Below are 15,054 nucleotides of genomic sequence, written 5' to 3' on the forward strand. Positions count from 1 at the left end.
TGCAGCTCCCTAAAGAAGCCCTGCCCTTTCCTCTCTGTGCAGTATTTTGCTCTTACGTTATTCCCTCTGCCTACCCGCTGCTACGTTCCTTTGGATCCAAACCCCTGCCAGCCAGAGAGAAGCTCTCTACAACTCCCAGAATACTTCCTTAACGTCTCCCCGGGTCACTGGGCCCTTTCCGCCTCAGCTAGGGCCATTGCTGGCTGGCCAGAGCAGGAGGCCCCGAGGGTAGGGGCTGCATCTGGGCCCGCTGTGTCCCCAGCATGGGGCCCAGCACGTAGCAGGTGCTCTGGGACATCGTGTTGAAGAGCCAATGATACTGCTTTGTCAACGTACAGTTTAGTTTGCTGCTCTCCCGGCTTCCTTTCTGATCATCTCAGGGAAAAGCCCCCGCTTAACGTTTCTCAACGTGTCCTTCCTTCTCTTTTGTAAGATGTGGATGAGTGCGCGGCGCCCTCTGAGCCCTGTGGGCCGGGGCACCTGTGTGTCAACTCGCCTGGAAGTTTCCGCTGTGAGTGCAAAGCCGGATACTATTTCGACGGCATCAGCAGGACGTGTGTGGGTACGTGGGTATCCCTGAAGGCCTGGGGGGGGGGGCCCGGCCAGGTGGCACCCTGGCGTGGCCACAGTCTATGCCTCACCTCGGAGAGCCCTAGTGCAGCAGTCCCCGAGAAGAGACCCTGAGTCAAGAGACCCCCCGTCCGGTCCCAGCCCTGGTGCTGCACTCCCGGGTGTCACCCGCCCGCAGAACAGGTGTTCTGCTTGACTCAAGACCTCCAAGGGTCTATGAGACCCCAGCCCACTCCACAAATGTCCGAGAGCATTAGTGATTTTCTCCCAGAGTCGCTGCCCTCGTGCAGGGCTGCGGGGCTGTGTGCCTGAGGCACGGTGGCCTCGGCACCGGGAACGGGGACAGACCCCACCAGCCGAGCGCCTGCCATCCGCAGACCAGGGTGCTCGGGGGAGGCTGGCCCCTTGTCAGACCCCAGTGGACCCTCGTTCAGGGCTCTGGGGTGGGGAACTGATGGGTGGACACGTCCTCAGGTGTGCGTCACGGAAGGCACACGCGACTGGCCCGGTGAGCAGACGGGCGGGCGTGGCCCCGGCTCCCTCGCCCACTCGTGCCGTGGGTTTGACTCGTGGGACGAGTCACTTTGCGCCTCTCATCTGAGCAGAGAGGCTGCGGGAGGTGGGGTCGCCAGCAGAGGCTTGGGTGGCACTGAGGGGGCCCACCTGCTCCGTTTCAGACATCAACGAGTGTCGGCGCTATCCCGGGCGCCTGTGCGGCCACAAGTGCGAGAACACGCCGGGCTCCTACTACTGCAGCTGCTCCGTGGGCTTCCGGCTCTCTGCCGACGGCCGCTCGTGTGAAGGTGAGGCGGCCTGGGCGCCGGGCAGGCTGATCGACTCCCTTGTCTCGGAGAAGCCACGGCTCCACCCGCAGACGCCGTCCATTGGGACAGACTCGAGTTTGTTTCCCAAGCGCAGATTAAGTGAGGCATCAGTGGGGGAAACGCCTGTGACAGGTGATGTGTCAGAGATGCCTGGGCCTCCTGGGCCCCGGAGCGCCCAGTGGCATCTGCCCAGGGCCACGCACGTGGGGAACGGATAAGCCGGTTTAGGAACAAGGGACGTGGCTAAGAGTGCGGGATGGGGAGGCGTCCCACCCACCCTGTGTTCACGTGACCTCCAGGAGTGGCTGGCCTCGCCTGCCTCAGTGTCCTACCAGGAGACAGGGCTTGGTAGGTCAGATTTTCGAGGAAACGGGTAAGACAGAGTTTACCCAGACTGTTGCATCCGCGGAGAGGGGCTTGGGTGTAAAACGATCTCAGTTTGGGAAAAGCAGAAGGCAGGAGGCTTTCTAAATTTTTCTTTATTAAAAATTTTTTAAAAATGTTTTATTTATTTTTGAGAGAGAGACACAGAGTGTGAGCGGGGGGAAGGGGCAGAGAGAGAGAGAGAGAGAGACACACACACACATACAGAATCCGAAGCAGGCTCCAGGCTCCGAGCTGTCAGGACAGAGCCCGATGTGGGGCTCGATCTCACAAACCGTGAGATCGTGACCTGAGCCGACCCTGGACGCTTAACTGAGCCACCCAAGTGCCCCAAAGGGCAGAAGCCTTTTTAAATGCTGGGGTGTGCTAAAGACAAGTGCTGCAGGACGTTAAGTGGGGGATCAGCATGTTTAGGCTGGCTGCACCTGCTAACTGGCGCCTGCCCTCCCACAGAGACTGGGAGGGCAGGGGCGGAGGTGGGGGGCCGGGGACCTGCCCTTCCCAGTGATCGCACTTCAAAGGCGTGGTTTGCAGGTCCTGGGTTGTAGGGGGTACATCTCAAAGGGACAGAGCAAGGATTGACATTTGCAAGTTTGCTAAAGTCAACCCTTCTAAGAAAAAGGGAGGTCAGGACCGAGTGTCTTCTTTGGGCTGCTCTGACCTTTCTCAGGCAGGCACTTTAAGGGTCTGGGGTCGTCATCCTGGGCACCCCGTCTTGGGCCGGTAGAAGCCATGCTAAAGTGTGCTCAGGGCCCTTAGTCTGCCGGGTGGAGGCTGGAGGGAGTTGTTAGTGCTGAGTCTGTCGGTTCTCAGATAACATCCACCTCCTCTGGGGCTGGACCGAGATGGCGTGAAGTGTGTTCAGCACAGGGCCTGGCACACCGTAGGCGCTCAGCAGACGTCACATCTTCTCTGAGGACTAGGTTCTGAGATCAGCAAAGTCCAGAGCTCTTACAGCCCTCGGCGCTCCCCTCCCGTCGCCCCGCAAGCCCTGTTCTGTGCAGCGCGGCGCCTGGGTACAGCGTCTGGACGCTCGGCAGGACGATCACAAAAGTCACGTATGCCCCGACGCACCCAGTACGCACAGGTCTCCCACTGGAGGGTGGACGGTGTGACGGGATCCTGGGCCCTCGGGTCCCCCCAAGATTCTAGGATCTGTCCCCAGGAACCAGACTCAATGCACGTGTTTTGGCAAGGAAAAAAAGATTGATGCACAGGGGTCCCTCGAGCTTGGGTTCAAATCCCAGCTTGACCGTGTTATGGCCTTGAAGAAGTAACTCGGCACTTCTGGGCCCCATTGTCCTCATCTGCAAAAGTGGGGGGAGCAGGACCCACCTTCCCGGGGGTCCTGAGGATGATGCACGTGGAGAGCATATCCCAGTGTCCTGTGTGAGACCAAGTGCCAGCTATGGGGACCGTGGGTGTCACTGCTGTTAGCATTCATGGCTTACGCTGTTCTTCATCAGTCCCCAGTGACTGGAAAGGAGGTAGTCACGTCTACGTGAGTAGCAACATTGGGGACACAAAACCGGGGCATGGCCAGCTTTGCCCTATCCTTCCGCTACGCATTTGTAAAGCAACCCCGATAAGGTGCGTAGCAAGAACGTGGTTCCTGCCTTCGAGGAGTGTCTCTAGGATTTGATGAGAAACCACACTGGGCAGCAGGGACGGCCAGGCAGGGTGTTGGGGGTGCTGCAGGGACGAAACACGGGCCGAGAGGCTAATGGACATTCTTAGCTGCTCACCCCGTCTGCCCTGCTAGGAATTAGCAGTAAATAAATGTGAGACGGGACTTCTAGGCCAGAGGTTGGCACAAATCTTTTCCTAAAAGCCGCATAGTAAATATTTTAGGCTCTGCCCGCCACAGTCTATGTTGCGGGTACCCGCTTCTTTGCAGGGCAAAGGCGGCCATACGCCAGGGTAAATGAGTGAGTGTGGCTGTGGGCCAATAGAACTTCCTTTACAAAAGCAAGTGGTGGGCCAGAATTGCGCCGATCCCTGCTCTCAGCGAAGGGAACAGACGAGCGGGAGCTCAGAGTCGCTGAGTGGGCTGGTGGTGAGCTTTACGCACTGGGATATCCGGGATGTGGGCACATCAACGGTTCGCTCGGGCCTCCGTCTCCGCAGAGGGCATCGTCTTGGAGGTGAACTGGGGAGGGCTGTGATCACGTCTCCAGTTGAGGACTAGAACTGACCCTGGGAGCCTGAGGCGGGACCCACCGGACGGAGCCGAGACCGGAGGCTTTATGTCGTCCTGATGAGAGATTCCGGATCCATCAGCCGGGGGAGTAGTGGGGGGATGGAATGGGAGCCCCTGTCCCTCGGGGCGACCCCAGGCGGCAGACGGCGGGACTTCGGGCCCTCCATATGTGTTCCCTTGAGGGGGACCAGGGGTGTGCGGGGTGGCTCCAAGCGGGGTGACCTCCGGGGACCCTCTCTCTTTCAGACGTGAACGAGTGTAACAGCAGTCCCTGCAGCCAGGAATGCGCCAACGTGTACGGCTCCTACCAGTGTTACTGTCGGCGAGGCCACCAGCTCAGCGACGTGGACGGCGTCACCTGCGAAGGTGAGGGGGGCGCCCCGCCCGGCTGAGGGGAGAGCACCCCCGCCCCTTTCTCCCGAACGCCCTTGCAGGCTGGCGGCCGGTGTAGGTTTTTTCTCCCTGCAGCTGAGGCTTGTTTGGATACAAATGAGTCCTCGAGAGTGAGGTTTAGAAAGCAGCACACCCACTCCCCGGATTTTTCTTTCCGAAATGCGTAGCTGGTGAGCGCCACGTCGTGTGGGGGGCCTTGGACCACACGTGGCGGGGACCGCAGGTGCCAGGGCTTGGCAGTGTGCGACCCTGGGGCGAGGAGGGGCCTCAGGGGGCACCCCCGCATGCCCGATTCGCAGCTCTGCCTCTCCCTGGTGGGGGACCATCCATCACCTGCAGCCTGAGGGCCGACCCCAGCCCCACCGGGCTGTCAGAGGGTTGAAGACGACCCAGAAGCGCTTAGTACAGTGCCTGGCGCACCGTAGGTGCTGAAAGGTGCTGTTGGGATTCCTACCGTTTCCACGGAAGGCGTGTTTCTTATTAGCACGTGGATAACCGTTAGCGTCAGGGTGTGCCTGCAGCCCGCGGGCCATCTGTGCTACGTGCTGTTCTGAAGCCCTTGGCCTTTCCCCCTCCACTTGGCCCCCGTACCGCCTCCTTCCCCCACGTGTACGTACTTTGCACCGTGGACTTGCTGTGTGACGCTGGGCTAAGCTCTTCCCCTCTCTGGGCCTCACGTTCCCCTCCGATGTAACGGTTCCTGGGCCCCACCCCAGTACTTTGCGGCTTCCTGTGTCCAGAGGGCCCCATGTGGCCGTCCTCCCAGGCCCCTTCCCGGCCCACCGTTGGGAATGGAGCTCGGTCACGGGATGCTGAGGGTGGGCTTTGCCGTCACAGACATTGACGAGTGCGCCCTGCCCACCGGGGGCCACATCTGCTCCTATCGCTGCATCAACATCCCTGGAAGCTTCCAGTGCACCTGCCCTCCGTCCGGATACAGGCTGGCCCCCAACGGCCGCAACTGCCAAGGTGAGCGCTGGGGACGGCCTGGGGCTCTGTGGTGCCGGGGAGCTGAGGCCAGGCAGCCTCCCTGACCCACTGGGGGGGGTGCATCTGGGAAGGGGAGGGGGGGCCTCTGCATCCACGGAGTGTCTCGGGGTCCACACGCACCCTGGTCTCTCACTCCTGGCACGCCTGTCTCCGGGGGGTTCTGACCCTCCCACCCTGCCCTCAGCAGCTCCGAGGGGGCCAGAACAGGGGCTGACAACCTTTAGGAAGTGGGACCCCATCCCACAGCAGGGGGGCTACTCGGTCAGCCTTTCATCCACTGATTCGACAGGCCCTTGACGTAAGCCAGGCCCTGCCGAGAGTTGCGGGCAGAGCAGTGAGCAGGTGGGGGAGGCCTCTGTCCCAAGGTGCCGATGACTGCCCTGGTGAGGGCGGGCGTGGTCCGCAGTGGGACAGCCCTGAGGTCTCTGTATTCATGAGGGTGTCCCGCTGGGGCCAAGGGGTCAGCTCCCGCATGGACTAAATGAGGGGGGCTGATGGCCCCCATCTGCACTCAGCTCCCATATCTAAGAACACCCTAGGAGTCACCGTGAGTCCTGTAACCGAGCCATTTGGTGACCGAGAGAGGGGTATCGAGTAGATATTTGTGAACGAACAATCCCGGAGTGGATCGAGGGATGGCCCTAAGAAGCTGAGCCACAGAGGTCGGGTCTGTCCGGCCCCTTCCTCAGACGCCCCGGGTTCTGCACACGTGATTTCTGGTCGTGAGGAAGGACTTTGATCAAAGGCGGGCAGGAGCGGTGGCCTTTCCTGGGAGGCACCCACTCAGCGCGTCCGCAGCTCTGGGTGGAAGTCACTTTGTTTTCGCCTCTCTGGCGGAGCAGATGACTTTCTTGCTCCTGGCCGGCCTCCCTTGCCGCAACCTGGGGTCCTGCCAGACACAGCAAAACACATTCCTGAGCCTCGGCCTTTGAGATTAGGAGTGTTGTTTTTACCGCCGAGATCAGGCATTTGGCACCTCTCACAGACGCCTCTCAGGCTCGCCAGACCCCACCATTCTGCTGCTCCTGAGACCTGTGGGAAAGAGGACAGCTCCCCGTGTCCGGGACCTCTCAGGACAGTGCCCCAGGCCTCACCGACCCCGGGCTCTGGGCACAACGTAGAACTCCTTGAAGCCTTGGTGTCCTCATCCGTCACACGCAGCCATTAGCTTCTGCCATTTCCTTCTGGCATGTCACGAGTCCCCCGTGAGGTGACGGTACTGACCCTCAGGAGCCTCGGACAGCTGCTGGCTGCTTAGAACCTTGGCTCTGGCCCGTGTGGGTTCAAAGCTCAACTCTGCCGGGTGCAAAATGTGCGGCCTTGGGGGAGCCCCGGAGCCTGTGTGAGCTCCTGCCTACACTGAGGGTAATAACAGTTCTTGCCCAGTGAGCCGTCGGGAGAACGGAACTCTCCAAAGCTCATCCCAGAACTGTGAACGATGAGTAAAACCTCCATAAATACCGATTATCCTAGAAGTAAGAAAGCTGGCAAGGGCGTTGCCACAGAGAGCAGGGGAGGGAGGGGAGCAGGGGAGGGCAAGGGCGGCCCCATCTCCCCCCTCAGTCCTGCCTGGTGGGAGGCCCCAGCGCCACCATCTGGGGATGGGGTCCGCTCGGGCGGCCTCAGCCTTCACCGGGCTGCCTTGGGGTCTCTCACAGACATCGATGAGTGTGTGACCGGCATCCACAACTGCTCCATCAACGAGACCTGCTTCAACATCCAGGGTGGCTTCCGCTGCCTGGCCTTCGAGTGCCCCAAGAACTACCGCCGCTCCGCAGACACGTAAGTCCCTCGGGCCCCGCCGTTGTCTGTCTGCGTCGGCCTTCCTGGGGGCCTGGCTCCCGGCCTGGGTGGGCGGCTCACGAACTGTGCCCTCCCACCGGGGCCCTGGGAAACTTGAGGACCCCGATTCTCAAGCCCCTAAACGCCGGGAGGCTGGTTGCAGAGAGCCTAGGTAGTGACTTCAAGGAGGGCAGGCCTGGCCTCAGGGAGCCTGTGCGAGGAGCCAGACAGAAACACCAGGCCTGAGACCTTGGGCCCGAGGCAGCTCGCCGGGCCTCAGCTTCGTCATCCGCGAGATGCAGAGGTCAGAACATACTCTGACCCAGACGAAGGTAGTGACGCTTCTGGGTGAGCTGATGTGGTTGCTGGGGCATCGTCATTAGGCGACCCCCCTCCTGAAAGCCAGATTCCATTCAGCCCGGTGACTGTGTGGGAACGGCACGGAATTTTCTGTGTCCCAAACTTGAGGCTGTATGTTCCTATGTGATTGGAAGCTCCCTCCTTCCCAGGCCACTAGGGTGTCTGCTGGGATGTCCAGAAACCCCCTTCCTCAGGGTGTAGGGAGGACCTCTGGCCTCACTGCATACCACCCTACCCCTAATTTTATTCAGCAAGGTTCGTTTCATGCCACCGTCAGTAATTTCAGGAGGAGCTCTCTAGTGGGGCCAGATTCGGGAGCACGGGTGCGTGACCCCCCTTTCCAACCCCCGGAAACGCTCGAAGCCAGTGCACAGCTAGGCTGACCGCAACTCGGCCTTTTGACCGTGAGCCTGCTCCTCCCGCTGGAGGGTCAGGGCCTCCTTGGCTGGTGCACCCGGCCCCAGTGTCCACTCGCTCAAGCCCAAAGGGCGGCTGCCCTGGCTTGCGGTTCTGGCCTGGCCTCCGGCTTGCTGAATGCCAGATGCTCAGACCTCCGTCTCCCCAGCGGCACTCTGGGCTCTTCCCAGGTGCTCGTCCTCCGGCCTCGCCACCTTCGCGGGCTTGCTCTGTTCCCCCAGCACACGTACGTTCGTCCGCCTGGAGATCCAATAGCTCGTGTCCTCCCTGTGCCCCGGTTAGGGAAGAGGCACCCCAGAACTGAGCCCCGGAGGGCAGCGAGGGCGTACCTCGGACCCCTAAGAAAGTTCCGTTTCCTCAATTTGAGGCTGGGCTGCTATTTGTGGTATTAAGTTCCTGCTCCCCCAGTTCTTGGTCTGTGTCTGGGCTCGAGGACTCTGGAAGACTGGCTGGCGCTGGGCATGGAATTCTAACGCAGGCAGCCACGAAGCCCAGACCGGAGGCAGCCTCCCTCTGGGGGTCTGCGTGCTTCCCGAGCCCAAGGGTGGACAGGTGGGCACCGTGGGCTGAGGTTGTGACTGAAATCAGCAGACCCGGCCCCTTCCTGCGTGTTGGCATTTGCTGTGGAAGCCTTGGCCAAGCCTCGGTGCTGGAGAAAGTCATTTACTTGTTTGGGGACCGCGGGCATGCTGTGTGCAGGCACCCGGGCAGACGGTGGGCCCACAAAGGCCCCCGTGCCCAGCACCATGCCTACTGAGAGCACATTCCAGAGCAGCAGTGGCCACAGAGTGGAGCAGAGTCCCCATGTGGCTTGGGTGGGGGGTGTCTGGAGTAGGCGTTGGTGGAATGAATGGGGAGGGGGAAACTGAGTGAGGCAAAGAGGGAGGGAGTGGCGGGCAGGACTGGAGTAGGGCTGGGGACAGGGGATCGAAGGGCGTCCGGCCATGAAATGGGGTGCTCAGTGGGGAGCCTGGGCTGGCATTCTGCTCACTATGGGGGTTGATGCTTCAGGGCTCGGTCTGTCCCATCCCACGGCTTCATCAGCATGTACTGGGGGCTGATAAAGAGGGGGCTTGTCATTTTCTGTGAGTAGGAAGAGGGAGCAGGGCCCCACCCACAGTACAAGGAAGAGAGGGAAGATGGGGCTCCAAGCTGCCCCTCCGGGGAGGACGGCCCAGATTAACACCCATGCCTGCTCGCCAGCGCCCCCCCCCAGCGGCGGGCGCAGAGGGGGAGGAGAAAGAAACTGGGGGTAGTGGCCAGGCCGAGCCCTCCAGGACTGAGTTCTCCAGCTTCTTGGGGAAGCTGTGGCATTCCAGAAAGATGCCAGCTTGGAGTTACTCCATTCCAGGTCGCTTGGGCTCCTTGGAGCCTCTATACCCTCGCTGTGAAGCGGGTGGTGAGGCCACCCTGCCAGGTTCCTGCGGGGTGCCCCCTCATAAAGCTCACGCTGGGTTCAGCCCCCATGGGGGAGTGGGTAGGCGCCCCAAAGGTCTGTCTTACTGCCAGTTTTTAGGGGGGTGCTCCCTGGTGTCCAGGGCAGGGCCTGAAAGGAAAGGGGAAGAGCCAGGGCCGGGATTCCAGACTTCCAGACTTCCAGACTCGCTCTCCTGTTCCTTGGGGCTGTGGCCTCAGGTCAGTCTCTTGGCCCCCCAGGGGCCCTTTCTGTGTCTGCAACACCTGCTTGGCAAGGCCTTGGGGATTAGCAGGGATTAGTGGTAACGAGCTCCAGGCAGCCAGCCCGGTGCTGGGACAAGGGTGGTAGGGAGGGAGGACGGTGATGACCGGCCATCCCGTTTCTCTCCCTCGGGGCACTTCAGCTTAGCCACAGAGGTTCCTCGGGGCACCTCTGCTGTTCCCCGCCTGCCGCTTGCCGCCCGTGTGACTGGTTGAGCTCCTGGCCCTCCGATGGGAGACGAGACACGGGCGTCTGAGGGGCTGTGTGGTTGGGGCCATCATGCTACGGAATCACGGGCTAGCCGGGAGCCCAGTGTAGGAAGGGGGTTGGGGCTGGAACCCCAAGTTGAGTGGCCATTGGAGGCTTGTATCCTGGTTGTCCCCTCCTAGAGAGAGGAGTTACCGTAGGACCACGGGGGCTCGGAGCTTAGTGTCAGCATAGTGACGAGCCTCTGACAAATGGGAGACCGACCCAGGCAGGATACAGGCCGGAGCTCCAAGCAAGGAGTGGCCCGTCTTCTCGGCACCGTTAGCGCCTCAGGCTGGAGTTTTCTTGCTTTGTAGCTTCTTTTCCTCATCCTCCAAAATCCTCTTAAAGAATTTATTATCTGACCTGCAGAAAGCAATTTATAAAATTTAAAAGAGCTGTATCAGGAAAGACCCACTAGCCAGCATTTCTGTAGGTAACATTTAGGGAGTCTTGATAGGGAAGATTTAAGGTGTGTGCCCTCTCTGTGTCTCTCTGTCTCTCTCTGGGCCTCAGCCTTCTCTTTCTGTCCACACAGTCTCCTTCTGGGCAGTGTCCCTGGCGGCCAAGGGGCGGTAACTGGAGCATGACCCAGCAGGCTGGGCCACAAACCACAGGGCTGGGCCTCATGGATCGTCCAGGCTGTTAAGATCCTGACCACACGATTCCCTCCTACCCACAGGAGGAATGTCAAAGCATTCCAGAGCCTGGGATGGGACTGAAAACATCCTCTTTATCCCCTCAGCAGGACGGACCCCTGAGACATGCGGTCTTAGAAGCCAGAGGAAGGCCGCACAGCCTCGGTTGGCACAGCTCTGGGCCTGAGGGTACAATGCGGGTGGACAGGGGTGAGGGGAGTGGAGCCCTGCCTTGGCCTGTTCCCAGGGCTTCTGTCCAGAATGACAAGAGCATGAAAGCCAGGGAGGTGCCGGCAGGGAAGGCTATAAGCGTGAGACAGCCTGGGGGGTGGCCAGAATGGCCGTGCCTCCCAGGAGAAGGGACTGGGCCTGGGGGACCTTCTCTCTCTAGTGTGTGGCGACTTCCAGCATTGCATTTTCACAGAAAATAGAGTGTTCCGATCAAATCCGTTGCACTGAAAAATTGGGGCGCGTTGGTCTCTTGTACATGACGAGATGGAAACCGAGGCGTGTGGTCCCAGGGACCTGGCCCTTCTCTGTGCGACGACAGCCCTCCAGACATGCTGGCGAACAAAGACTTTTGTGTGGGTGCCCAGGGTGGCGGGCAGTTTGCCGGATGCGGTAGTTGAGGTTTCTGTGATGTTTCCATAAGCTCAGGGTAGAGCAGGACAGGAGCGTTGAAGTTGGAGCTGACCGGGAAAATCAGGGCCGTACGTGTTTGTGCACATTTACTGGGGTGCGTAGCATGTGTCAAGTTCACGCCGGGTCCTGGAGATTAAGCCGGGGAGCCATCGCCCGGCCCTTGGGAAGTGAATGGTCCACACAGAGCCAGGCCGAGAAATGCCTCGTGTGAGAAATGCGCGCGGCTCTGCGGTTAATGCCTCTTCGGGGTTCGTGGTGGGGGTGTGGGGACCACGGAGGAGGGAGCGTCCGGTTCTCCAGTGTGGTGGCTGCGGGAGCTCGAACGTCATGCACACGTCACGTCCCCTCTGGCCACACGTGCTGGGTTAATGCGTCCATCTGACAAATCAAAACCCCGTCCTTGGACAGGGTACAGGCCACACAGAAGTGGGACAAGCTTAAGTCACATGAAGGCGACTCTAGTGCCACCTGCTGGCCAGACCACCAGGCCTTTCCTGAAGCAGCTGGTGCACGTGTGCGCGCGCGCGCGTGTGTGTGTGTGTGTGTGTGTGTGTGTATGCGCGCGTGTGGATGAAGGCTTTGAAGTGAGACAGGCCAACTTTGTTTCTGCCACTTAATACAGACTGTGGCGTCACAGACAAGTTACGTGTCCTCACTGAGCTTTGATCTTCCTGTCAGTAGAGCAGGAGAACAGTGTGGGACGACGAAATGAGCTAATGGAAGGAGAAACCCTGATTCACGCAGCACGAGGCCAGGCACCTTCCCTCAGGGTCTCCCGAACCCCCCGGAACCTTATCGTTTAGCCTGGAGCTAGGTGTCTCGGGGGCTAGGCCGCCCCTCAGCAGCACCCTTCTTCTGCCTTCCTTCTCTCCTATCTGTCCCCTCTGCCCCTGGGCCCCTCCCAGGCATGACTCCCCCGCGGTGCTCCTGACCCTCACCTACCTTGGAGATTCATCCCCAGGGAGTACCCTGGGGCTCGCTCCCAGGGCTGGCCTAGCGAAGCCCGCGCAGAATGGTAAACGGCCAGATAAATGAGATGATTCCCCTCATCCCGATAAAGAGCCGGAAATCGGATGGAAAAAAGAGACCCCGCTCACAATAAACGCCAAATGTGAAATAAGTCCAAGTAACCCAACACAAGGCACAGAAACTTAAAGAGCTGAAAGGGAGACGAGATGGAAGGCTAGGACGGTACTTGCTCCTGGCCAGAGAATCCAAACACGGTCAACATGGCAGAACTTCCTGGGGCATGCTCTGCCAGCTCCCATGGGGCTCTGCGGTAGGGCTCCACTTCCAAAGGCAGCTGCCATCAGAGTGTGATGGCCTGGTGTTCAGGAGGCAGAAGATGGTCCCTGTCCCCAACCTCTCACAGGAAGTTAGAACCTGTCTCCGTCGCCATCAGGGGAAGCGAGGAGCTCTCACCATGCTGTCACAGAAAGTTGGAGCCTGTAGCAGGAAGTCAGAATCTCTTTCCCTCCTGTCACAGGAAGTTAGGACCTCTCTCTAATCCTATCACAGGAATCAGGAGCTATCACCAACCTATCACAGGAAGTTAGAACCTATCACAGGAAGTTAGAACCCCTTTCCGTTCTGTCTCAGGAATTAGGAGCTCTCAGCATCCTGTCGCAGGAAGTCAGAACTTCTTTCCATCCTGTCACAGGAAGTTAGACACTATCAACATTCGGTCACAGGAAGTTAGGAACTCTCACCATTCTGTCACTGGAAGTTAGGAGCTCTCACCATTCTGTTACAGGAAGTCAGAACTTCTTTCCATCCTGTTATAGGAAGTTAGGAGCGATCACCGTCCTATCACAGGAAGTTAGAACCTACAACAGGAAGTTAGAACCTCTTTCCATCCTGTTGCTGGAAGTTAGGAACTATCACCATTCTGTCATAGGAAGTGGGGCACTCTCCCCGTTCTGTCACAGGAACTTAGAACCTCTTTCCGTGCTGTCACAGGAAGTTAGAACCTCTTTCCATCCAGTCACAGGAAGTTAGGAGCTGTCACCGTCCTGTCACAGGAAGTTAGAACCTATAACAGAAGTTAGACCTCTTTCCATTCTGCCTCAGAAATTAGGAGCTCACCATCCTGTCACAGGAAGTTAGAACCTACAACAGGAAGTTAGAACCTCTTTCCATCCTGTTGCTGGAAGTTAGGAACTATCACCGTTCTGTCATAGGAAGTGGGGCACTCTCCCCGTTCTGTCACAGGAACTTAGAACCTCTTTCCATCCTGTCACAGGAAGTTAGAACCTCTTTCCATCCGGTCACAGGAAGTTAGGAACTATCACCGTCCTGTCACAGGAAGTCAGAGAATGTCACAGGAAGTTAGAACCTCTTTCCATCCGGTCACAGGAAGTTAGGAACTATCACCGTTCTGTCATAGGAGGTGGGGCACTCTCCCCGTTCTGTCACAGGAACTTAGAACCTCTTTCCGTGCTGTCACAGGAAATTAGGGGCTATCGTCCTCCTGTTACAGGAAGTTAGAACCCATCCCCATCTCCATTCCAGGCCCTGGCTGTCCCTGTGGACACACAGGAAACTGGGCCTGGAGCACAAGACCCAGCGAGGCGGGTGGGGATCAGACCTCACTGCCTGAGCACAAATCTGGCTTCCTCACTCTGTGACCTTGGGAAGGCCTCCCGACTCTTCCAGGCTCAGTTTCCGCATCTGAAGAATGGCACTCGGGCCACTCTCACGGTGCAGTTACGGTGCTCGCGCTAGAGAACGCTTGGTGACGAGTGGCCAGGCGCTTGATAGATGGCAGCGGCCGTGACCGCTAGCGGTGGAGATGACCGCCTCCGGGGTCATCTCCGTGCCCCGCCAAGAGCCCCGTGTAGCCGTGACCACGGCCTGGGTGAGGGGCCGGGCGCCCGGACGACACTCAGAGGGCAGGGTGCGCCCGGGGAGTGCGGCCCGGCGGGGGGTGCTCTGCCGGCGAGAGGGGACACACCTCACTCCCGGCACGGCCCTAGACCCCGGCCACCCAGCGCCCCCTGAGGGTGTTGGAAGAGGCTAGTGCCTGAGTCAGCGGCCCGGAGGTCCACGGCACCTCCCGCAGGTGAGTGAGGGGTGCTCTTCCTTTAGCCGAATCGGCCAGAGGGGTGGCGGGAGTCCCTGCCCGGCGAGCCCCCGCTTTCCCTCGCGCTCTGTTGTGCCTCCGCTTGCTGAATTTGCTCTAATCCTTTTCTTGTCTCTCTGTCCACTTTTCTTGCAGCCGCTGCGAGCGCTTGCCTTGCCATGAGAATCAGGAGTGCCCCAAGCTGCCTCTGAGAATAACCTACTACCACCTCTCTTTCCCCACCAACATCCAAGTGCCCGCGGTGGTTTTCCGCATGGGCCCCTCCAATGCCGTCCCCGGGGACAGCATGCAGCTGGCTATCACCAGCGGCAACGAGGAGGGCTTTTTCAGCACCCGGAAGGTGAGCCACCACAGCGGGGTGGTGGCCCTCACCAAGCCCGTCCCTGAGCCCAGGGACTTGCTCCTGACCGTCAAGATGGACCTCTATCGCCATGGCACCGTCAGCTCCTTTGTGGCCAAGCTTTTCATCTTTGTGTCCGCAGAGCTGTGAGCACTTGCTTTGGGCCGCCGGGGGCTCCCTCTTGTTGCTTTCCTCGCCCTCCCCTCCGGGATCTTAATAAAGTTTCAGCAGGCGATCCTACCCAGCATGCCTCACGTGCCTTGGTTTTATTTCGCCCGGGCGGGAGGCCGTGCTGTCCATCACCCTGGGGCGAACCAGGCACCTGCCACTGCCTGGTGCTCCCACGCGGTGACGGAGGAGTGGTTTTCTTATGCTCGTATATGCATCTGGGAGTCCCTGTTGACGGAGGTCACCGTCTACACCGCCAGGGAGCCCGGGGACGGGGTTAAGGAGGCGCGCGTGTATCGCCTCAGATGAGTGAGCTCTCCTCCGTCTTGTGTTGAGCCCG

The 15,054-nt window shown here is 59.6% G+C and overlaps 1 protein-coding gene across 4 annotated transcripts in view; it reads left to right on the forward strand.

Moving 5' to 3' along the window:
* The window catches only part of FBLN1 (fibulin 1), a 116,138-nt gene that overhangs the window by 36,647 nt on the left and 64,437 nt on the right, over window positions 1-15,054 (forward strand). For 3 of the 4 annotated variants that reach the window (XM_047066547.1, XM_047066546.1, XM_047066544.1), the window contains exons 10-14: window positions 434-562; window positions 1,248-1,373; window positions 4,225-4,344; window positions 5,209-5,340; window positions 7,020-7,143. In XM_047066547.1, the coding sequence (XP_046922503.1) occupies window positions 434-562; window positions 1,248-1,373; window positions 4,225-4,344; window positions 5,209-5,340; window positions 7,020-7,143 (631 nt within the window). Of the gene's footprint in view, window positions 1-433; window positions 563-1,247; window positions 1,374-4,224; window positions 4,345-5,208; window positions 5,341-7,019; window positions 7,144-14,341; window positions 14,787-15,054 lie in introns of those variants that run through there. The other variant, XM_047066545.1, reaches the window with a different exon arrangement.

The sequence above is a fragment of the Lynx rufus genome, unplaced genomic scaffold, assembly GCF_022079265.1.
Source record: "Lynx rufus isolate CCGP_SWC_20201006 ecotype Redwood Valley unplaced genomic scaffold, mLynRuf1.p SCAF_7, whole genome shotgun sequence".
Taxonomy (NCBI): Eukaryota; Metazoa; Chordata; class Mammalia; order Carnivora; family Felidae; genus Lynx; species Lynx rufus.